We start from the raw sequence: 25,706 nt of genomic DNA, 5'->3' as shown, positions 1-25,706 counted from the left end.
CGTCATCTTGATGGTCCATACCCAACATCAGTTCTCTCTCGACATTAATAACGGCAAGCATCAGTGGTGATTCCTTACGTAGACTATCTAAATTGTGTGCCACTGCGTCAGGTTGTTCTGCTTGAATTACTTGAGAAAGCTCTGGTGACATAGCAGTGTAACATGTGGCTATCACAGCGCATTATGAGCGTGTATTGTGGAATTGTTTGAATAAACATTCTCCTAGAAGGATATTGGACGGAGCGACCCTACTGTAAAGTCACCGTTATTTCCCGATCTCACACCCTTAGACCTATGGTTGTAGGGCCACATGAAGTGAGTTGTAGACTCCCAGCGGCTTAATATGAGACAATCACTTTGTGATACTATAGTCACCGCAGGAAATACGATCTGGGGGTGCCACAACAATGCCCTGTTTATAACAACCCACCAGGTTAGCCGAGAGTGCTAATGCGCTGCTTCCTGGGCTCGGAAAGGCGCGCCAGCCCCAGATCGAATCCGCCTGGCGGATTAGCGATGGGGGTCAGTGTACTGACCAGCCTGCATGTGGTTTCTAGGCGGTTTTCTACATCCCACTAGATGAATACCTGGCTGGTCCCCATGTCCCGCCTCAGTTACATGACTCGCAGACAGTTGAAAACTTTTGCACTCTTTCATGGCTTCCACTAGACGCAGACAGCCGGGGTACACTAATTCCGTCCCGGGCGTATGGGGTGGCTACAGGGAGAGCATTTGGCCACCCTCTGACACTAAGATCACCAAATATGTAGTATGTAAGTTGATTTTTTCCACCGTGTACAAACTCTGGGGATTGATTGATGAAAAGATATAGAACAATAATGCATGGGTTCCTTGCTAGAGACCATTTATTCAGTCATACCTTCTTACAGAGACTGCAGTCTAGTAATGCGCTGTATCATGCAGCCGCAGTTACAGTGCATGTTGTACATTGTTTCCATGTGCCTCAACGTGTGCATGTACGTGCCATAGCATGTTCTGTCTCACCTGTTCACACTGGCCAGGCTGCATCCGAACAGTGTCAAAGGCAACACGAATATGCTGCCTCAGTGTCTCCACATCTGGAATGGACTCAGCATGTACGATATATCTGAGATGATCCCATAACCAGAAATCGCACAGGTTGAGATCCAGTAAATGAGCAGGCCATGTAACTGAGCCTCCTCGTCTGATCCATCGACCAGGGAAGGCACAATTAAGATGCACCCAGGTATTGACAGTGAAGTTGGCTGGAGCACCAACATGTAGCAGTCTCATAACCCTTCGAATCATCAAAGGCACCCGCTAGAAACGCCGATAATTCCGGTCTCTTAGGCGACGTGGAAGGAAGACTGGTCCCAAAATATAGTTGCCAATTATCCTGGCCCACACATTCTAGCTGCCCCGATGCTGATGATTTCCTGTCACCACACCATGGAGGTTCGGCATGTTATCCCACAGCTGACTGTTATGAAAGTTGAAGGTACCACTCTGTGTAAAAGTAGCCTCATCTGTGAATAGGGTGGATGATACAAATCCTGGAATCGTAGTTGACATGGACCAATAGGTCCTTTATTATTATTAGAACTATATAAGTGACGTATCTGGTAAGAAAGCGTCAGTCGTCGAGCAGCCGCAAGTGCAGCAGCATCGACACAGACTAGTTATGGCACGTTATTTTAGCAGGAGAAGGCGTACGTGCCTTACAGTGTATAAAGCTATTGATAATATATTACTACAAAAAGTGAAGTAGGTGCGCAAGTTATTCTTCATGGTTCTTCAGTGTTTTGTGGATGCGTACTGAATTTTACACTTACTAATACTGATGCTGGGCAACGGCCTTGCCGCAGTGGATACACCGGTTCCCGTGAAGTCACCGAAGTTAAGCGCTGTCGGGCGTGGCCGGCACTTGGATGGGTGACCATTCGGGCCGCCATGTGCTGTTGCCATTTTTCGGGGTGCACTCAGCCTCGTGATGCCAACTGAGGAGCTACTCGACCGAATAGTAGCGGCTCCGGTCACAGAAAACCATCGTAACGACCGGGAGAGCGGTGTGCTGACCACACGCCCCTCCTATCCGCATCCTCAACTGAGGATGACACGGCGGTCGGATGGTCCTGATGGGCCACTTGTGACCTGAAGACGGAGTGCTTTAATACTGATGCTAGTGCACATGGTAATGACTGGGTTACTGTGGCTCTAGTTCGTGGTGGTAAAGCGGAGAATGTATCAGGGCTGGGCACTTTTAACAGCTGAGAAGTTATTGCTTATCGTACATTTCAGATATGTGAAGTTTATAACAGAGATCGTGGTTCACCTTACTATATGTCTACAATGCCATTGGTTCTTAGGACAAGGAATTGTCGTAAAGTATATGAATCAGAGACTGTGTCCGTATGGGTTAAAGGTGCACTGAATTGTGCTAAGATTAAAGTTATTGGTTATGTAACACATTACTATAGAAACTAAAATAAAGTACCTGCCCTTTCCTTGACCAATGACAAAACTGCGCCCGATGTGGAAAGTCTGTCGCTAGTAAGCCCTGCACTCCCTGTAAGTGATAAGGATAGTAACAGTTGTCATGGAGAATGTCCCACACAGTCGTCTGGCTTACCCTGTACTGGGGACCCAACTGCCTGGTACTGCAAGTCTGATGTCCAAACATTTCGGCTACGTTCCTCATGATTTCCTGCTTCCTGAAAAACCCTACCTCAGACAAACAGCGAGGCACTGTTGCAAACACTGAATGCTGTGGTTGTTGTAGACGGGAATAGGTCACCTGACACAACCTTGCTACCCGCCGCCCGCTGCCATTTGTCATTCGGTAAGTAAACACCATGTTGGCAAGCTCTCGATTCAAATACAGAACCATTGTATACAATGCTGATCACATCCACTACAAGGTGAGTTAGGAAGACAAGTGAACTGCACACAACATTACCATTTATTATGGCAGGAGAGGGCGCTAGGGCATGGCGTATGAGGAACACTACCACCCTCTAGGAGGAAACCATGCATACTGTAACTGTGTCTGCATGGTGCAACAAGTATTAGACCACAGTCTCTGTAACAAAGAATGATTGTATAAATGGTCTCCAGCATGGTAACCACGCATTTCTGGACATAAGTTCATTAGACTGTTTTTGTTCCATATCCTTTCATTGGTAAATCCCTGGAGTTTGTACACAGCGGAAAAAAATCATCCTGTATAGTCAGTCTAAGGCCTTCATGCTAACCTTACATGGGATTAAGATTTTGCACTGTCATATGGCATCTATATACCAAGAATTTTGAATAGAGGACGCTTATGTTTGCATCCGCTAAATAACTGAGATTTATGCACTTAAGGTCTGTTCATGTTTATACAATACACTCAATCCTAACATTATCGCTGTTATGGCCTAGCGCTTAATCAAGCCTTTTACGCTGCTACTGTGGATGCTAGAAATCGTTCTCACAATGTATACAGATCACTGGTAGTTTCATTTAAATGTGATTTACCAAACTCTTAAGGAATACCATTCCTTTTGCTACACATCATGTACAGTGTCATATCATGACCAGTGATAGTCACACTACAATGTTTGTAGCTTTCAGTGCTTTTTATAATAGCCATTCACAGACACGTTAGAATTGTAATCTGGTAACTTGTGACGCGGCAAGTTGGTGTGGATGTGTTGCTGTGATTTGTAGTTGTGTATGCTGGGGAGATCAGACTTATTTGTGTACGCTCCTGTGCATGAGCTTGCACAATGCTTTCTCGTGTTTCTATATGACAGTTTCCATAAGTTTGATTGCATGACACCAGGTGTGTCACGAAATATTCAGCATAAGAATCCCCGCCTGTTCTGTTACCTTTTATGAATGACTTCTGTCTGTGACACTCGCTGGATATGTAAAACCAGGCTTTGCTTGTGCATTTCGATACAACGGTTAGCCAAAGACATTTTTCCTACGCCATTTACGCATAGGCAATGCTTTACGCAGTTCTGGCGTGGGAACAATGACACTCCGTTATGTCAGTTGCACCAGATGCACAAATGATCAGTAATATTAGTATGCCATGCTGTGTTATTTACGTTATCATGAGAGAATGCAGTGTTACAGTTTACTGTGCGGATAGGTCATACGTCTCACAGCATTGATCATGTCTCCGTTGTAAATAGGTTCAACAATGCTTGGCTGCAGCATGCCGCGGCATCCTTTCGAATATTTCATATATGGTCACTGAAGTGTAGGTGCCACATTTTATAATGTTATCAATGCGTTGGTGGGGCCTTTGTAGTTAGGAGTTCTCTTTATATTTAAAGTTACGAGATTGATGCAGATTTGCCCGTTTTGTGTTAACAGACAAATGCTTGGTAATGACGATGAGAGTGAAACTGGCCAATAGTAAATAAAATAATTACGTGGAGTTACAGCAAAAGTGGAAACTTGTCTTCATTCAACCAATAATTGACGATTATGGGTTCATTTACAGAGAAAATTACATACTTTTAAATGACTAACTTACTTTGTCTCTCCATTTACCAATTCATAGACAGCAATTACGAATCACCCGGGATATCTCAGGTTTTGAAAAGGGTCACAATTTCTCTTGCACGTTTACATTTTACCAATTTCTGTAAGTTTAGGGACTCATGAGTTCACTTGTCTTGCTGGTGATTCTCACTGGGCAAAGACAAAGAGACAGATATCTCAGTCGAAGAAGAGAAATAATTCACTCAAACCTTAGCTTGATACTTCGCATGAAGTGCCTTAGTCGAGTGCGAAGAAGCATATTTCCTCTGTACACCTATCGAAGAGGTTTAGCAATACCACGTGAGACAATGTATGTCATTATTAATGTGGTGTGTTACGTGAGATATAGTTAGTAACAGCCGCGCGGGATTAGCCGAGTGGTCTAGGGCACTGCAGTCATGGACTGTGCGGCTGTCCCGGCGGAGGTTCGAGTCCTCCCTTGGGCATGTGTGTGTGTGTGCTCGTCCTTAGCATAATTTAGATTCAGTAGTGTGTAAGCTTAGGGACTGATACGTCTTCCACTAGAACAAATTATTTACTCTCTATGATGAGGTACATGAAGCAATGGTACAGAGAATTTTATAGGTCGTTGCCTGAATGTATTGTCTGCAGAAAAAAGTAATTAATCATTAGTTGTGATGTTATACATTTTCAAAGACAATTAGACAGGTAAAATTAGTTTAGTGCTCATTGTGTTCGCATTTGTACTTTCCCAATATTTCTCTTTTACAATGTACTTCATTACTATATTATTATTGTTGTTGTTGTCATTACTACGCAGAAATAAGAGCCATCCAATAAGGGTGAGCTAACAGAAACCGATGGAACATATCTCGTTTAGTTGGTGCGCACTACACAACATATAGATAATGCTAGAGTGATCTGTTTGCAAAAAAGTAGTTTTATCTGCTTGGAATTGGTCTGATGTACTGACAGTATCATTTCCACGTAATTTATGAAGTAATATTTACAAAACTGATGAGACTTTCGTGGCCACATGTTTACACTTTACCTGTTGGCTTTTGTCTCGGTATCTTTGGCCCATGTTTAACGATTTTTCTGAAGTTCCTCCAGCACGAATGGCTGGCAATGTCAAAGGTTCACCTTCATTGATGACAGTGGATCATTTTATTTACTTCATTTGCATCTGTACTGAACAGGACTTTAACTCAGCCTGGAATTGGTGTTGAGAGTATGCGTGCAGAGATAAGTTTGAAAGTCCACACACGTGCATATTCCTGCTTTTTTTACGTGGTTACAATCTACACGGTTCGCAGACATACGAGAGTCAGAGAGGTACATGGGCTTTCCCACGCCCGAGGACAACGAGGAGGGCTACAACGCCAGTGACGTCACACGCCTAGCAGAGCGCTTCGCGGGAAAGAAGTTCCTGTTGATGCACGGCACCGCGGACGACACAGTCCTCTACCAGAACTCCATGGCGCTGGCAACCGCCCTCGAGGAGGCCGGCGTGCTCTTCGACCAGCAGGTATGTTCCAGAACCTCGTCAGACCAAGTCATACATGCACTATATTCCTTCTTAACAATCTGTAGCCATATTCAATATTAATCGACTGTGATTGTTTCAAAAACATGAAAAGGTTTTACAAATACGTCTACCAGTCATAAAATTTGTTAAGTACTTAAATTATTTTATTAGGAACATGTTAAACCTCATCATCAGCTGTAGAGGTAGTAAAAAACAGAAAGTGACTAGTAGCGGTGTTTCTAAAACCTTTTAATGTTTCTTTTCGATTGGCTTCCACAGATTCGATAAACTGTAGAAGTGACATCATGTAACACCGTAAGCTGCTGTTTAAATTATTCTTAAACGTATGTACAATTTCGGTCAAAGAGCCTAGTCCAGTACCTGCTGTACAAACGTCATGGATACAGTAAAATCGTAGGTAAAATGGATGTTTGAAAATTGTAATAAAAATACACTGTGCAACTCAGTGAAAGGATCACTTTTTTGAAAGCCCGCAACTGTCCACCTTTGTGGTACATGAGTTTAAAATGTATCTCAAAGAGCCTGCGAACTTCATCTGTAGTGGTGCAGAAGTGCCTAGAGCTCGGCGTCGCTTCAGACAGTGAGGTATCGACACAACCCCAAAAAAATACCACACCTCAAAAATACATGTGAACTGTAAAGTGGGTTAATGATGCCACATTGGCACCAAATCACACCACAATTATGACCAGCGCCACCACGATTTTTTTTTCAGACGATGGGAAAGTCATCACACCTCTTTTACCGTTTCTTTTGACGCCTCTACAGTGGAGGTCAGAAGTACGACGCCTAGCGTTGAAATCGCGCGATTTCTTATTGGGTGGCCGAGGAAACAATTTCAGACATATAGCCACTCAGAATCGACACGAAAAAGCCTTAGAGGGCAGCATAAAGTGCATCTATGTTGATTCCCAGAGCGACAGGATGACGTTCTTGACAGCTTTCGGCGCTGCTGACAACTTCCGGACGCTTCAACACTTTTCTAAGGACGTCGTGAGCCAGCAACCCTACTGAATGTGATCACACCCACGTGGAGTGCAGTGCGACCACAAGTTTTCCTCTTGTGTACAGTGTGGAACCACTAGGGACCGTTCAAAGAAATTCAACGAAATCTCAACACAATGCAAAGCAACAAAGGATGCTCATGCTTTTTCAGCCCTTCTGTTTAGACCATTCTATGCTGAGACCACAGAGGGGTGTGAGATTGACACATGTGTGAATAAAACTACTAAGGGAGCCTATAAGACCACCCAGGTCGGCAGCACCCTCGATACCTCCTGCTCACCTTGCTGAGCACCTTAAAAATATACCTGTGCAGACAGATTCTGTGACAAAAGTCCTAGGCGCCTGCAGGCAGGCTACACTGCTGCTCCTGCGCCTGCTAGCAAGAAGTGGAGGGGTGCCGAAGCGGTTGCTCCTCTGCCACGTATAACGCTGTTTCAATTGAGAACAATATTTTCAGGCTTATTCTTATACAGGGGAGAGGTGATCGATAATATCATAAATAATTAATAGCATTGAAAAAGTTCTAATTAAAATTATCAATATATAATCTCTCATCAGAATAACACCCACAGGAAAGTAGTGCCTCAGGGAAATCAAAGAGGGTTCAACGCTGCTGCTTTTGTTTCTAAATTCTACTATATAAACCATGCACAGGTATTGTTAGTTCTCTTGTCTCGTTTTCTGCACTCTGAATAAGTGTACGTAGCTGCGGCCTGCGATATAACTGGCATTTCCGAGTGATGTGCTACGGAAGCGATCAGGGCACCTCTGTTAAACTGCGAGGAAAGTGACTACAGTTTGTACGGGACAGACTTACGTTGAAACTTATACTGAGATCTAAGTAGATCTCTGCCGTAAGGTCAAGGACTAAGAATATCTGAGGAATTGTGTGCGCGAGAGGAAGTAGCGCTCAATATTAAACTCTATTACATGCCGAATAACCAATAATAGCACCTATGGGCTACACGAAGAGACGTTAAATTGAATATAAGTACCGAATCGGACACTTAGCTATGTTAAAGTAAAAGTGTACGAAGTTTGAATTACTGTATGGAAGTGTAGTAATGGACCATAGTCCTTGCTGTAATATCTTTGAGTGAGGAACTATAAAAATCACGGACATTTCAGTTGCCATAATTGCTGACAGTAATTGTAGGATCAACCCTCTCTTTCTCTGTATACAAAACACAATAATTAATGATCAATCAACTATTATTAAATGTTGTTAAAAAAACTAAAGTGATTTCCAGAATAGGTTGTGTATTAGTCAACGATAATCATAGGCAAGCTGCAATCTGTATCTCTCGATGAAGGCAGGTACGATTATGAAATATTACGAAACGTAAATTGTGACTTAAAAGCTATTTAACATCGGACAGAAATAATACAAAATCAGAAACAGTACGGATAAGTAGTAACATCGGAAATAGGAAGATGAAGTAGTAACTAAAGTCCAAAGACGTTATTAACTTTCTTGTCTTCGGTAACGCAGCAACAAATAGTGGTCGACTAAGCGAAAGTCAACATTAATTATCATTATGAAAACCTGAAATTTAGTCACTGTTACAGTGAAGGACTTGGAAGAGCAGTTGAACGGAATGGATAGCGTCTTGAAAGGAGGATATAAGATGAACATCAACAAAAGTAAAACGAGGATAATGGAATGTAGTCGAATTAAATCTGGTGATGCTGAGGGAATTACGAGGGCAGTTCAATAAGTAATGCAACAAATTTTTTTTCTCCGCCAATTTTGGTTGAAAAAACCGGAAATTTCTTGTGGAATATTTTCAAACATTCCCGCTTCGTCTCGTACAGTTTCATTGACTTCCGACAGGTGGCAGCGCTGTACGGAGCTGTTAAAATGGCGTCTGTAACGGATGTGCGTTGCAAACAACGGGCAGTGATCGAGTTTCTTTTGGCGGAAAACCAGGGCATCTCAGATATTCATAGGCGCTTGCAGAATGTCTACGGTGATGTGGCAGTGGACAAAAGCACGGTGAGTCGTTGGGCAAAGCGTCTGTCATCATCGCCGCAAGGTCAAGCAAGACTGTCTGATCTCCCGCGTGCGGACCGGCCGTGCACAGCTGTGACTCCTGCAATGGCGGAGCGTGCGAACACACTCGTTCGAGATGATCGACGGATCACCATCAAACAACTCAGTGCTCAACTTGACATCTCTGTTGGTAGTGCTGTCACAATTGTTCACCAGTTGGGATATTCAAAGGTTTGTTCCCGCTGGGTCCCTCGTTGTCTAACCGAACACCATAAAGAGCAAAGGAGAACCATCTGTGCGGAATTGCTTGCTCGTCATGTGGCTGAGGGTGACAATTTCTTGTCAAAGATTGTTACAGGCGATGAAACATGGGTTCATCACTTCGAACCTGAAACAAAACGGCAATCAATGGAGTGGCGCCACACCCACTCCCCTACCAAGAAAAAGTTTAAAGCCATACCCTCAGACGGTAAAGTCATGGTTACAGTCTTCTGGGACGCTGAAGGGGTTATTCTGTTCGATGTCCTTCCCCATGGTCAAACGATCAACTCTGAAGTGTATTGTGCTACTCTTCAGAAATTGAAGAAACGACTTCAGCGTGTTCGTAGGCACAAAAATCTGAACGAACTTCTCCTTCTTCATGACAACGCAAGACCTCACACAAGTCTTCACACCCGAGAGGAGCTCACAAAACTTCAGTGGACTGTTCTTCCTCATGCACCCTACAGCCCCGATCTCGCACCGTCGGATTTCCATATGTTTGGCCCAATGAAGGACGCAATCCGTGGGAGGCACTACGCGGATGATGAAGAAGTTATTGATGCAGTACGACGTTGGCTCCGACATCGACCAGTGGAATGGTACCGTGCAGGCATACAGGCCCTCATTTCAAGGTGGCGTAAGGCCGTAGCATTGAATGGAGATTACGTTGAAAAATAGTGTTGTGTAGCTAAAAGATTGGGGAATAACCTGGTGTATTTCAATGCTGAATAAAAAAAAACCCTTTTCAGAAAAAAAATGTGTTGCATTACTTATTGAACTGCCCTCGTAGATTAGTAAATGAGACACTTAAAGTAGTAAAGGAGTTTTGCTATTTGTGGAGCAAAATAACTGATGATGGTCGAAGTAGAGAGGATATAAAATGTAGACTGGCAATGGCAAGGAAAGCGTTTCTGAAGAAGAGAAATTTGTTAACATCGAGTATAGATTTAAGTGTCAGGAAGTCATTTCTGAAAGTATTTGTATGGAGTGTAGCCATGTGTGGATGTGAAACATGGACGATAGTTTGGACAAGAAGAGAATAGAAACTTTCGAAATGTGGTGCTACAGAAGAATGCTGAAGGTTAGATGTGTAGATCACATAACTAATGAGGAAGTATTGAATAGGATTGGGGAGAAGAGAAGTTTGTGGCACAACTCGACAAGAAGAAGGGATCGGTTGGTAGGACGTGTTCTGAGGCATCAAGGGATCACCAATTTAGTATTGGAGGGCAGCGTGGAGGGTAAAAATCGTAGAGGGAGACCAAGAGATGAATACACTAAGCAGATTAGGAAGGATGTAGGTTGCAGTAGGTACTGGGAGATGAAGAAGCTTGCACAGGACAGAGTAGCATGGAGAGCTGCATCAAACCAGTCTCAGGACTGAAGACCACAACAACAACAACAGTGAAGATGTTTGTGGCTGCTCCATCTGATGTGTGGATATAACGAAAAGTCGGGCATATACAGTAGCTAACAACATCAATGTCTTACGTCAGAGAAGTCGACGAAAGCAGATCGACGGAGGGCGGCTACAACTGGCGTCCACAGTTTGCACTCTGCTGCTCAGTGTTGTCTCTATTCAGGTACGCTTTTAAAGTATTCAGCAAACGCAGGTGGGTGGCACTGAGGGTGCTGCTAAACAGGGGGTCTTAGAAGGACCGTTTGCCGCTTTATTCACGCGTGTGTCAATGTCGCACCCCTCCCAGATCTCGCCACAGTAGGGCGCGAAACAGCAGAGCTGAAAAAAATATAAACACACTTTGCTGCTTCCTGTGTTGTTCAGATTTCGTCGAATGGTTTTGAACGGTCCCTCGTAGTTCTTCTCTGTACACCAGAGCAAAAATTTCAGTCGCATCGCATGCGAAATGGGTGCAATGACGTACAATAGGGTTGCTGGCTTAAGAGAAGAGTTGAATCGTCCGAGGGGTGTAGGAGTGTCAAAGGCTGTCGAGAACGTCTTCGTGTTACTCGTCGCACTGTGAAATGTTTTCGACCGCAAAATGCATGGGAATTAACGATCTAGGAAAAGGGATGGTTTCCTTGACGCCCTTTGTGTTGGGGAGGGCATTCGACTTGGGTAGTTTGGTCAGCAACGTTAATCATAGTGCTGCGCTGGTGTAATAGTTACCATTTCTGCCTCGTAAGCAAAAAGGTCTGGGTTCCAATCGCGCGTGTAACAGAATTTTTAATTCATTTCTTCAGTTTCACGATTATGGTTGTATTTGTTTGAAGTATTTTCGACTGATCATTTACGCTACATGCGTTTTCCATTTCGTCCTGCTATTTGTGTTTTTATCATTTATGGCGAATATGAAATTTCCTCTCACATTACAACTAAACTCGAAGCTGGAACTTCCCTTTCGCCGTCAAGGGCTCTATTGAGTGTGCTAGCCAGCACGAGTCACGGCCGCGCCCTCACAGCTTTACTTCCGTCAGTGCCGTATCTCCTACCTTCTAAACTTCACGGAATTTCGCATTACACCCGTGCACGGTTTCTTAGTATGTCCAAACACTAGACAGTTGTAACGTATACTAACCGATAACTCGTAGAGGACCACTTCACACTGTGTCCCATGGAAATAGATGTACTGAGGAATTTGTTGCCCATCAAAGGTTAAGATACTTTTATCTGATTTAATTTCACACCTAATATTGACGCGGAATACTGCTTTTAGAAATCTTCGCCTCCGATAACTTTTATTGGAGGTATTACTTCTGTTAAAAGTTCCTCTACCGACACATCAGTGACCATTCCGCGAATGACACTGTGTCTATGAACTAAATGTTGGCTTTGTTTTCTCTGGTGCAGCCCATTTGACAATACGTTGTCGCTGTACTGCTATCCCTCTTTCCTATCCGTTTGATGTTGACAGTCTGACGGCGTAACTCGGCTAGCTGTTGATGCAACAGTTTTTCTACAGCCATGAGGTGCTTCTTGTTGCTATTCGTCTCTCTTCCTTCTAATTGGACAAAGCGCTGTGCGCTACTCGTCATCCTATAGAAGCTGGCCTCGCGGGTACTCGAATTCAGATTTTTTGTACTATTATCTACTGCATTGACTGTAATACTCTCTTTCAAATTCTGAAGGTGGCAGGGGTAAAATACACTGAACGAAAGGCTATTTACAATTTGTACAGATACCAGATGGCAGTTATAAGAGTCGAGGTGCATGAAAGGGAAGCAGTGGTCGGGAAGGGAGTGAGACAGGGTTGTAACCTCTCCCCGATGCTATTCAATCTGTATATTGAGCAAGCAGTAAAGGAAACAAAAGAAAAGTTCGGAGTAGGTATTAAAATCCATGGAGAGGAAATAAAAACTTTGAGGTTCGCCGATGACATTGTAATTCTGTCAGAGGCAGCAAAGGACTTGGAAGAGCAGTTGAACGGAATGGACAGTGTCTTGAAAGGAGGGTATAAGATGAATATCAACAGAAGCAAAACGAGGATAATGGAATGTAGTCGAATTAAATCGGGTGATGCTGAGGGAATTAGATTAGGAAATGAGACACTTAAAGTAGTGAAGGAGTTTTGCTATTTGGGGAGCAAACTAACTGATGATGGTCGAAGTAGAGAGGATATAAAATGTAGACTGGCTATGGCAAGGAAAGCGTTTCTGAAGAAGAGAAATTTGTTAACATCGAGTATAGATTTAAGTGTCAGGAAGTCGTTTCTGAAAGTATTTGTATGGAGTGTAGCCATGTATGGAAGAGAAACATGGACGATAAATAGTTCAGACAAGAAGAGAATAGAAGCTTTCGAAATGTGGTGCTACAGAAGAATGCTGAAGATTAGATGGGTAGATCACATAACTAATGAGGAGGTATTGAATAGAATTGGGGAGAAGAGAAGTTTGTGGCACAACTTGACTAGAAGAAGAGATCGCTTGGTAGGACATGTTCTGAGGCATCAAGGGATCACCAATTTGGTACTGCAGGGCAGCGTGGAGGGTAAAAATCGTAGAGGGAGACCAAGAGATGAATACACTAAGCAGGTTCAGAAGGATGTAGGCTGCAGTAGGTACTGGGAGATGAAGAGGCTTGCACAGGATAGAGTAGCATGGAGATCTCCGTCAAACCAGTCTCAGGACTGAAGACCACAACAACAACAACATACCTACTGCACTGTTCATTCTGTGTCCTACTTCCGCTATCGTCTTATTCTGCATGCTTTGTCTAGTCATTTCCCTTTCTATTGCCAATCATTTATCTGCGACACAGCATCTCCGTTATATGGCGATCTCTGCTTTTCGTAATATTGTCATTATTCCATTCTTTATTTTGCATTGTTTGATTTTGCTTGGGCTTTTGTTTCGACATCTACTGCGTCGCCATGGAACGTACCTGCAACACCAAGAGGGAATTGTGCGACATAAACGAAAGTTGGTAGGTGCGTTTCTGCATCTGAAAGATGACGTTCATTCACATTTCGCGCCAGTTGCGTAAGAGTGGCGCTAGTAGCGTCATTATGAGGATACAACTTTGGTTTTGCTTTAAATACATGCTGTAACGGTCGTGATCGTTAGTTACCTTTGAGGCTCGACATGGTGAGTTGATGTTAGTGAAGAATGCCTTTAAGGAGGCAAACACGCCATTGTCTTCACCTCATTTTTCAAGCTTTCACGATAGAGCCCAGACTCGGCAGAAATATAGCCACCGTACATTATTGCTGCCAGCGGTGGTCACGGGAATACACTACTGGTCATTAAAATTGCTACACCACGAAGATGACGTGCTACAAACGCGAAATTTAACCGACAGGAAGAAGATACTGTGATATGCAAATGATTAGCTTTTCAGAACATTCACACAAGGTTGGCGCCGGTGGCGACACTTACAACGTGCTCCCATCAGGAAAGTTTCCAACCGATTTCTCATACACAAACAGCAGTTGACCGGCGATGCCTGGTGAAACGTTGTTGTGATGCCTCGTGTAAGGAGAAGAAATGCTTACTATCACGTTTCCGTTTTGATAAAGGTCGGATTGTAGCCTATCGCGATTGCGGTATATCGTATGACGACATTGCTGCTCGCGTTGGTCGAGATCCAAAGACTGTTAGCAGAATATGGAATCGGTGGGTTAAGGAGGGTAATACGGAACGCTGTGCTGGATCCCAACGGCCTCGTATCACTAGCAGTCGACATGACAGGCTTCTTATCCGAATGGCTGTAACGGATCGTGCAGCCACGTCTCGATCCCTGAGACAGCAGATGGGGACGTTTGCAAGACAACAACCATCTGCACGAACAGTTCGACGACGTTTGCAGCAGCATGGACTATCAGCTCGGAGACCGTGGCTGCGGTTACCCTTGCGCTGCATCACAGACAGGAGCGCCTGCTATAGTGCACTCAACGACGAACCTGGGTGCACGAATGGCAAAACGTCATTTTTTCGGATGAATCGAGGTTCTGTTTACAGCATCATGATGGTCGCATCAGTGTTTGGCGACATCGCGGTGAACGCACATTGGAAGCGTGTATTCGTCATCGCGATACTGGCGTATCACCCGGCGTGATGGTATGGGGCGCCATTGCTTACACGTCTCGGTCACCTCTTGTTCGCATTGACGGCACTTTGAACAGTGGACGTTACATTTCAGATGTGTTACGACCCGTGGCTCTACCCTTCATTCGATCCCTGCGAAACTCTACATTTCAGCATATTAATGCACGACCGCATGTTGCAGGTCCTGTAGAGGTCTTTCTGGGTACAGAAGATGTTCGATTGCTGTCCTGGCCAGCACATTCTCCAGATCTCTCACCAATTGAAAACGTCTGGTCAATGGTGGCCGAGCAACTGGCTCGTCACAATATGCCAGTCACTGCTCTTGATGAACTGTGGTATCGTGTTGAAGCTGCATGGGCAGCTGTACCTGTACACGCCATCCAAGCTCTGTTTGCCTCAATTCCCAGGCGTATCAAGGCCGTTATTACGGCCAGAGCTGGTTGTTCTAGGTACTGATTTCTCAGGATCTATGCACCCAAATTGTGTGAAAATGAAATCATGTCAGTTCTAGTATATTTATCCAATGAATACCCGTTTATCATCTGCATTTCTTCTTGGTGTAGCAATTTTAAGGGCCAGTGGTGTATATGGTCTATAAGTGGCACTACCGAGAGGGAAGACCATCGTGTTCGGCATACGGATCTGTCACATCATACTGCATCTACAGTATCAATCTGAGCTGCAGTTGGTACTATAGTCACACAAAGAACTGTTACAAATTGGCTACTTCAAGGACAGCTTCGAGCTAGTCATCCTGTGGCGTGCATTGCACTTAAGCCAAACCACCGCCGTCTGTAACTTCAGTGTATGAAGCGAGAGCTCCACTGGAGGACAGGTTAGAGGCCTATTGTGTTTACTGATGAAAGCTGTTTTGTGCCTCAGTGAGGTCGTGTGTCGGTTAGAAGGAAGGTAGCTGAGGGCCTGAATGTTGGGCACACTGGGCCTACACCTGAGTTATGGTTTTGGGTGCGATGTTATTTGACAGCGCATCCTGGCTGCAAATTTGTACGTCAGTCTTGAGATCTGGCCTGTTGTGCTGCCATTCATGAACAGCATCCAAGGAGGTGTTTTCCATCACGATAACGCTCGCCCATATGCCGCTGTTGTAACCCAACATGCTCCATAGAGTGTCAATATGTTGCCTTGGTCTGTAGAAAAGAAAATCCTCGTCGCTTATAGGGTGCCTAAAGGTTGTTGCGTTCTCAGATAGCTATTCAACAATTCAAGCACATCACATTAATAGTTTTTATTACAAATAAGAAGATTGACAATATTTAAATTTGAATTTGCAATGGTGTCGCAAGCGATGGCTGACATGCAAGCAATCAAAGTCCTTTCCTACAGAATCTCGTTATATACTCGCCTCTGGGTGTCACTTCAGTAATATACCGCGTGGTTATAATTAAACTGCGTTTCGAGTGATGCAGTTCAGGCTATATATACCGCAGGATGCTGAAACATCATACACTGAAAAGCGAAAGAAACTGGTACACCTGCCTAATTTCGTGTAGAGCTCCCGCGAGCACAGAGAAGTGCCGCAACACAACGTGGCATGGACTCTACTTGTGTCTGAAGTGCGTCTGCAATGATCGAGACTCTTGGATATTCAGAGGTGCTCACGATGAGTTCCACGAATGCGCACAGCGGACCACAAGATTCAAAGAAAGGTCATTTCACCTGAATTGTTGGAGCGTTTTGAGACCGACAGAGAGGCCTTTTGTCACGGATCGTTATGGGGGACGAAAGCTGGGTGCACCACTTTGCGCCGGAAACAAAAAGGCAGTCCATGGAGTGGCATTATCCTCATTCACGACAAAAGAAGAAATTCAAGATAACCCCGTCTGCCGGAAAAGTCATTGTGACAGTCTTCTGGCATTGTGACGGCATTATTCTCATGGATATGATGCCAAGTGGGTCAGCCATGAATTCAGAGGAATACGTGAAGACTCTGAATAAACTCAAGAACCGTTTCCGACGTGTTCGATCGGACAAGAATCCAGCAGAAATATTGCTCCAACACGATAATGCAAGCCCACACACAAGTCTGAGAACTCGAGAACACATCGCCAAATTCAGTTGGACATAATTGTCTCATTCACCCTACAGTCTAGATCTGGCATCCTCGGACTTGCATCTCTTTGGGCAGCTTAAAGAGTCTCTACAGGGAACATGGATACGCCTACAGGACAAGAGCTTTTACCAGCAGGGAATACATGCTCTTCCACAACGTAGCCAGATGGCCACGGAACGTGATGGAGACTACGTAGAAAAACAGGACATGGACAAGACATGTTGATGTGTATTGTCACCAAATTCTGACTCTTAACAATAAATATGCACAACGAAATTTTCACTCTGTAGGGGAGTGTGCGCTGATATGAAACTTCCTGGCAGATTAAAACTGTGTGCTGGACCGAGACTCGAACTAGGGACCTTTGCCTTTCGCAGGCAAGTGCTCTACCAACTGAGCTACCCAAGCACGACTGACGCCCCGTCCTCACAGCTCCACTTCTGCCAGCACCTCGTATCCTCCCTACCAAACTTTACAGAAGGCAAAGGTCCCGAGTTCGAGTCTCGGTCAGGCACACAGTTTTAACCTGCCAAGAAGTTTCAACAATAAATGTGTTCTGAGAAAAAGAATTTGGGGCATTACTTACTGAACGACCCTCGTATTTTGCGCAGGGGGTATATTTCGCGCTCATTTTCCTCTTAATCATTCGTGAAACTCTCGGTAGGTGGTGAGACATTTGAAAATTTATTCGTGCCGCGGATGGTATAGTGAATGGCAGAAACAAAAAGAACTGTCTAAAATACTATATGTTCTAAACGTCGATCAAGGACGTAACCGAGATATACAGAGACAGGGATTCGATAGCGGTGTTTCAGAAACTCTGTTCACCCCCTTTTGATGTAAGCAGTGGAACGTGAAAATTGTGCCTGGATTGGTAGTACACTCTTCTGCTGCAACACCAGAGCTTTTGGGAAGACCATAAGCGCTGTACTCGAGGAAACCACTGCCCCAAACCTATGCTACATAGAGCTGAGTACTATTTCAAGGCGAAACCGTAAGACTAGCTACTACCTGTTCGAAAAACATCGCGTGACATCACGTATCAACAGTTCCAAAAACGTTGACCTGCTTATAAATCCATGTGCAGAATACGGGAAATGCGTTCTGATAACTTAAATTCTGTAATACGTTATTGAAAAATTTATTTTAATAAATATTTTGGGGCGGTTCCACCTCGGAGCCTATAATTACGAGCCGCGCCTGGTCTGAGCTAAACTACCCGTTCCAAACACTGCGAGTTCATCGCCACATATCGCCACATTGGGCCGTTGCTGCATTCGACTCCTTGCGTCACTCGAAAAGTGGAAAAATCGCGATTAGCCGGATCACACTACATGTCTCAGACAGTCGGCTACTGGCCAGTTTCTAAATGGTTCAAGTGGCCCTGAGCACTATGGGACTTAACATCTATGGTCATTAGTCCCCTAGAACTTAGAACTACTTAAACCTAACTAACCTAAGGACATCACACAATACCCAGTCATCACGAGGCAGAGAAAATCCCTGACCCCGCCGGGAATCGAACCCGGGAACCCGGGCGTGGGAAGCGAGAACGCTACCGCACGACCACGAGCTGCGGACTGTCCAGTTTCTGTGTTTTTCGGCCAACTGAGAACGTGCAGCTTTATGTGCTACTTTGAAGAATGGCCTGTGAGGTACCAGACTCCAAATTTCCATTGCACGCAGTTTCCTTCCAAATCCTCATTCGGAAATTGATTGAGACGAATCTGCTTTCACTGAAAGTTGCAAATCCTGTCTGGTTTGAAACATACTGCATACTGTCTTTGACAAGGCTTTTGTCACACGTCTCCAGTCGCTGTCCTTTAGGATCTTTTCACGATCACTGTTCTTACTCCGTGTTGGATGGCTGTGAGTGGTCCGCCATTCTTTGTATACATGCTGGTCACTCCGCACTGATACACCAATAAATCTGAAGATTTGGTTCAGTGTGGTCACGTGCACGTCCAACTACGACATCTCCTGTCTGCCATTGTGTCACGTCTTTACGTCGACCCCATCTTAACGCGTTGATTCCATCCAACCGTCCGGCGCATCGCTTCACTTCTCTGCCATGACCTGCTGTATGTCAGCGATGGAGGGTCATGCGACAGTCTGCCAGCAGTTCTACACCGTATACAGTATACCAAAGCGATCAGTGTGATTTTTTTAAAGGAGAGGCTAACATTTTGTATGGTGAGCTTATGTTTATGTATAAAACACTTATATTTTTCAAATTTTAGTAAAAACTTCTAAATTTCCATAAGAAATCATGCCACCATCATGAAATGATCTCACGTTTGATGTGAAACTACGTATGTAAAATAAATAATTCGTTAAAATTGTAACGGCTGAACTGTTTTCTAGGTGTTATGTTTCTAATGCAGATTTCTAGACCGATTACGGTTCAATAAATACTTATTGCTTCTTGCAAGCCTTTGGATTCTATCTGCTGCCTGTCTTCGTTCTGTTCACAGAGCTACCCGGACGAGGAGCACGGGCTCAGTAGCGTAAATGGTCACGTGTACCGTACCATCGACGAGTTCTTCCTGAAGTGCTTCGACCGAACTCCTCTTCTGGTCGACATTATCAGCGAACTCATCTCCTAGAGATGTTTATACTCCAGTCTTAACCACTGCTGTAAACTGTCGCAAATGTTTACCAATAGCTGTTGGTTTTACAGAAACTATCGTTGTAGATAAGTTACATCAGTACGATTCTACACACTGTCGATGTTAATTTCTCCTTCTCTTTCGACACCAGCTGCTTCCTATCTTGATGTGTTATATGACGTTCAGAACTTTAAATGGTCCTGCTTATACCATGCATTTTATATCAGACAATTCAATTTTCCATTTGAGCAAAACGAAAAGTGTTAATCATAGTGCCTAACGACAGCAAAAGGTGATTTACGGTTACATAAATTTTACCTGTCAGGCGAGAGGATATCTAGGTTTGGAGCTGTGGATGGTAGACAAATTAGTTTCGTGGAAGGGGAAATGGTTGGGGAAACACAGTTTTTTCCAAAATAAACATAATTTGTTCAAAAACTTTTATTAAAGCCAGACATGCAAGTGCCGCCAGTTTATAATGCGCACCTGCTACCTGCAATGTGCTTAACTGAAACAGTATATAAAGGGTGATATAGCTGTTCCCACTGTTGTCGTTTTATGCAATCGGTAATGTTGTATTTGGCCTTTATTTTCCCTAGCTCGCTACGCATAAACTATTAGTCCTACAGAAAAAAATTAACACCACCGTTTTGTAGGAAATTAAACGTAGTTAAATTCTGTACTGGGATACGTTTTCGCTGAGGCACGATTTCCGAGTTATTCAAGAAAAACGTACAAAAGGGATCCTTTAACGCACCTTCACCCAGACTCATCCCTCCCCAGTCAGGATTTCTAGTATGTTGTTCGTGGCACTCCTTCCTATCGCTGTACAGAAATTTCCAACTATGCGAACTATTCCCGACATTCGACTTTTATGGTCAATATTGATTGGGCTATTACGCCACCTGCATAGTCAGCTACTTTGTTATCATTGTTAATTTAAAACTCCCCTTCATTGTAATGAACGAGAAAAGGAGTTACGCAAAAATTAATAACGTTGACAATTCCGAACGTAACCCTTACAAACACAGTAGTTTCGTAGTCAGAAGACCTGATACCGATGTATTTGTTTATTTTATGCTGCTATAATCTACTAAATTGTTATGTAAAATTTACACATACGTCAGTTTTACAATTTATAAGTGCTCGACTAAGCTGGTCGCGTAATAAGGCCTGTCAGTGAAGACCAAAAAAGGTAAATAATTCGTGCAGTCCCGAATATTTATACAGTGATATGACATAGTGTCATACTAGAAATCGTGATCGGTGGGGCTGAGCGAGGGTGTGTGGGTGCGTTTCAAGGTCATTTGTATATATTTTTATTGAATAACTCGAAAACTACAGCCTCTAGCGAAAACATATCCCTGTACAAAATTTAAATACGTTAAATTTACTACAAAAATTTCCTGCTTTTTCCCACTAATAATTTGTGCGTAACGAGCGAGAGAATATAAAAATCAGTGTGTTGTTTATGAAGGCCAGCTATAACGTTGCAGGTTGCATAAAACGGAAACAGTAGGGACAGCTGAATCACCCTGTTTAGTTTATATGAATTTGGCCGTCAGGCAGATAACGTTCATATACATACAAGGGTTTCTAATCCCCATTTTCGTACATTTTGACAATAACTGAAAACACAAGAAAAATGTCTAAAATTGAAGGTACAACGCTACTGGATCTGTTTAGAGCTCAAAGGCATCTGATACGTTTAGTTGCAAGGAGAAGAGTTACGAGCAGCGATATAATTTTAAAGTTTTACGATGAATGGCTATGGGTATCCTTACTAACCATTACGTGCCTTGATTTTCTTCAAAGGCGACCACTAACTATCAAATAACACAATACTTGGCTCATTCTTGACATCAGGCGAATTAAGTGCGGTATAAACCATGCCACTTGCGTCTAAACACACACATCTGGATATCTTCAGGATGTCACTGCCCATAAACAGTGAACTGAAATTTCTCTAGCAATACCAAAATATATTACAACTTGTATTTAGTATCAAATATTTACTGGTGTTTATAAACTGTATTTTCTACTATTTTTGTTGAGTTGTTTTCTCTATCTGCAGTGGCTCCTAGAGTGCAGTCGACGTCACGACAAATATTGTTATTGCTTAGTAATTGTTTTTCTACCATGAACTTTCTGTACACAACAACACCTAACCATTGCGAATTGTGCATCACTATGAAGAAATAAGATCACGAATATTATGTTAATCCATTTTGTGATTATTCTTTTCTATGTAAAAGTGATGTCACCCAATTTCATTCTGACTTTATGTGCTCCCAAAGCACTTGCTGTATGCGTCTTTGACGAAACTAGCGCCAATGAAAGTTCCCATGGTTACACAATATACCGTTTCCGAGAAGCTTGTTTGAACTCTGTGTTCGTTAAGCTTCACATCTTCTCAGAAAACACATGATATCAGATCAGTGCACTAAGAACACAGAGTAAATTAGGAATTTGTAGGATGTGTGAAGAGGAAATAGGAAAAACAGTTACGAGCTGCATAAGAAATTACGTTGAAACTGAATGAGAGAAGGATATTAAATACCAAGAATAATGAAGTGAGGACACATATACACTCAAGAGCCAAAGAAACTGGTACACCTGCCTAATATCCTGTAGGGCCCCGCGAGTTCGCAGAAGTGCCGCAGCACGACGTGGCATGGACTCAACTAATGTCTGAAGTAGTGCTGGAGAGAACTGAGATCATGAATTGTGCAGAGTTTTCCATATATCCTTCAGGGTACGAGAGGGTGGAGATTTCCTCTGGACAGCACATTGCAAGGCATCCCAGATATGATCAATAATGTTCGTATCTGGAGAGTCTGATGGTCAGCGGAAGTGTTTAAACTCAGAAGAGTGTTCCTGGAGCCACTTTGTAGCGGTTCTGGACGTGTGGGGTGCCGCATTGTCCTGCTGGAATTGCCCAAGTCCATCGGAATGCACAGTGGACATGAATGGATGCAGGCAATCGGACAAAATGCTTACGTATGTGTCACCTGCCAGAGTCGTATCTAGACGTATCACGGGTCCCATATCACTCCAGCTCCACACGTCCCACACCATTACAGAGTCTCCACCAGCTTGAACGGTTCCCTGCTGACCTGTACAGCCCATGGCTTCATGCAGTTGTCTCAGCACCCGTACCCGTCCGTCTGCTTGATACAATATGAAATGAGACTCATCCGACCAGGCAACATGTTGTCAGTCATCAACAGGCCAATGTCAGTGTTGAAGGGCCCAGGCGAGGTCTAAAGATTTGTGTCGCGCAGCCATCGAGGGTACACGAATGGGCCTTCGGCACCGAAAGTCCATATCGATGGTTTCGTTGAATGGTTCGCCCACTGATAGTTGTTGATGGTCCAGCACTGAAATCTGCAGCAATTTACGGAAGTGTTGCACTTCTGTCACGTTGAACGATTCTCTTCAGTCGTTGGTGGTCTCGTTCATGTAGGATCTTTTTCCAACTGCAGTGATGTCAGAGAGTTGATGTTTTACCAGATTCCTGATATTCACGGTACACTCGTGAAATGGTCGTATAAGACTCACTTCATCACTACCTCGGAGATGCTGTATCCCATGACTCGTGCACTGACCTAACAACACATTCACAACACCAACTTAAATGTTGATAACCTGCCAAGTAACCTATCTAACAACTGCACCAGGCGCTTGTTGTTTAACATAGACGTTGCCGACCGCAGCGTCATATTCTGCCTGTTTACATTTCTCTATATTTGAATACGCATCCCTAAGCCAGTTTCTTTGGTGCTTCAGTGTAGAATGCTATATATTGAACTGAGGCGAGAAATTAAGCAAGTCAGAAAGTATCTTGAAAATGAATGTAAGTAGGAAAGCAGGGAATGTATGGCACCCTATACGAAAGAGAAATGCAAAATGTGAAAAACATTGATGTAGAAAATTAATTACAAAGATTAATAATATAAATGAGTTGGAAATGTACAAAAATAGCGAGGAACTTGTGCAAAAACATAAAGAATTCGTGCAAGAGCTGTACAATACAGGCCAAAAACTTGTGATGCAGAATCATCTATCTCACGTCTTATGCTGCAAAGGTAATGCTAAAGATCGTGAACAGAAGACTGGAAGAAGAACAGGGAATAACTACGCTGAGGGGCAATTGAAATTTAGAAGAAGCCGGCCGCGGTTGCCGAGCGGTTCAAGGCGCTCAGTCCGGAACCACGCGACTGCTACGGCCGCAGGTTCGAATCCTGCATCGGGCATGGATGTGTGTGATGTCCTTAGGTTAGTTAGGTTTAAGTAGTTCTAAGTTCTAGGGGACTGATGACCTCAGATGTTTAGTCCCATAGTGCTCAGAGCCATTTAGAAGAAATGTAAGGACAAGGGATGCAAAAGGATCCATACACATTCTGGGAGAGAGACTCTCTGAGGAGGGACAGGTACTGTACACACGCTGTTGCAGTTGTTCTCCTCTACAAGTTATAAAACAACTGAAGACATGGTTTAATTAGTCAGGTAAATATGAGAAACCCTACTCTTGCTGTAGGGTTATCAACGTAGCTTATTTGCCAGCGTGCCACAGCAACAGATTATATTTTTTGAAGTAGAACTTTAGTTTTTCTATCATGTAGCTGATGTGCCTAAAATCAATTTAAAAATAAATTTAAATCAAATTCCTATCAGTTTTGATTATGGTGCTGAAGACTTTCAAAGTTTTGTGTGTGGATGCAACATGCGGTACCATTTCGAGTCTCCGCCTGGGTGCAGTGGGGCGGGCACGGGCAAAGGTGAGCAGGGCTGGACAAACAAATGACACACAGGCAGTCCTTCAGCCGGTCCAGCAAAAGTGGCCAAGGGTGGACACTGGGTCATGCATGCGTAGAACATCTACATCTACAATTGCACTCTGCAAGCCTTCCAACGGTCTGTGGCGGAGGGCACTTTACGTGCCACTGTCATTAGGCCGGTATTACACTATAAATTTCTTTGTCAAAGATTTGATCAAAGATGTGATCAAATATTCCGTCAAATATATTTGACAAAGATCTTTGACGTAGCGCTAGAAGGGGTATTACACTGTCATCAAATTTTTCGTCAAAGTTCAAGATGGCTGACAACAGCTTGTTATTAACCGCAGCAGTTGCACTTACCGCAATTACATTGTGTGCACATGCGGAAAAGATGTGGGGGAAAAAAAGGAACCATACATACAAGGTTGTCAGTCTTTAATTCCTGCGATTACGACTTGATAATAAATTCAGTTGAGAGGAGCACACCACAGAACAGCAGAAGCGCCTTAACAAATCTGTATTTGCAATTCGAGTGTTAGCAGACATAGGCAACATAAAAATGAAAAAGCTTACGTACTTTGCCTACTTTTATTCCATAATGTCGTATGGTATAATATTTTGGGGTAAGTCGTAAAGTCAAACAAAAGTTTTCAGAGTCCAAAAGCGTGTAATACGTATTATTTGTGGAGTAAATTCACGGACGCCCTGCAGAAACCCCTTCAAACAACTGGGTATACTAACCACTGCTTCTCAGTATATTTACTCCTTAATGAAGTTTGTCCTAAATAATATATCTCTTTTTCCAACAAACAACTCAGTTCATACATACAATACCAGGAACAAAAATTATCTGCACAAGGACTTAAAAGCACTTACTTTAGTTCAAAAAGGGGTCAACTACTCAGGAACACTCATCTTCAATAATTTGCCAGCAAACATAAAAATTTTTGTTACAAATGAAGATCAGTTTAAAAGAAGCCTGAAAGACTTACTAGTGGCCAACTCCTTCTACTCCATTGACGAAATTTTTAATAGAAACAAATGATGTATTTATTCATACCATTAGTATTGTTATTTCAGCTTAAAAAAATTGATGTGTTCCACATCCACGAGGATCTCCTCAGCACGGATCTATGGAACGAAAAACTAATCCGTGAGTTTTACGACGACACGATAAAAGCATTCAACAAAACTTGTTACGTGAGCTTACAGTGGAAGACGTCAAGTCGTGCATTAATTACTTAAGAATGGATGAGCATACATTTCTGTATGTGCTCAGTGAAGTGTATCCTCATATCACAAAGCACAATATTCACTCAAGAACTGCTACATCTTCAGAAGACAGGCTCACTGTAACACTCCGATTCCTTGCTACAAGAGAGGGTTATGTTAGGTTAGGTTAGGTTAGGTCAGGTCACGTCAGGTCTCCAATCTTCTTAATCTATTTTTGTAT

The 25,706-nt window shown here is 43.3% G+C and overlaps 1 protein-coding gene and 1 pseudogene across 1 annotated transcript in view; both read left to right on the top strand.

Annotated features, from left to right (window-relative positions):
• LOC124798751 (venom dipeptidyl peptidase 4-like) overlaps positions 1-21,513 on the top strand; it is a 329,107-nt gene extending 307,594 nt beyond the window's left edge. Inside the window, exons 17-18 of the mRNA XM_047262278.1 lie at positions 5,796-6,007; positions 19,335-21,513. Of these exons, the coding sequence (XP_047118234.1) occupies positions 5,796-6,007; positions 19,335-19,466 (344 nt within the window). The 3' untranslated portion in view covers positions 19,467-21,513. The remainder of the gene's footprint in view (positions 1-5,795; positions 6,008-19,334) is intronic.
• On the top strand, positions 1,829-1,946 carry LOC124799751 (annotated as a pseudogene).
• Positions 21,514-25,706: the final 4,193 nt, after the last annotated feature.

This window comes from Schistocerca piceifrons, chromosome 5, assembly GCF_021461385.2.
Source record: "Schistocerca piceifrons isolate TAMUIC-IGC-003096 chromosome 5, iqSchPice1.1, whole genome shotgun sequence".
NCBI lineage: Eukaryota > Metazoa > Arthropoda > Insecta > Orthoptera > Acrididae > Schistocerca > Schistocerca piceifrons.
This window is presented reverse-complemented; position numbering and strand designations above follow the sequence as displayed.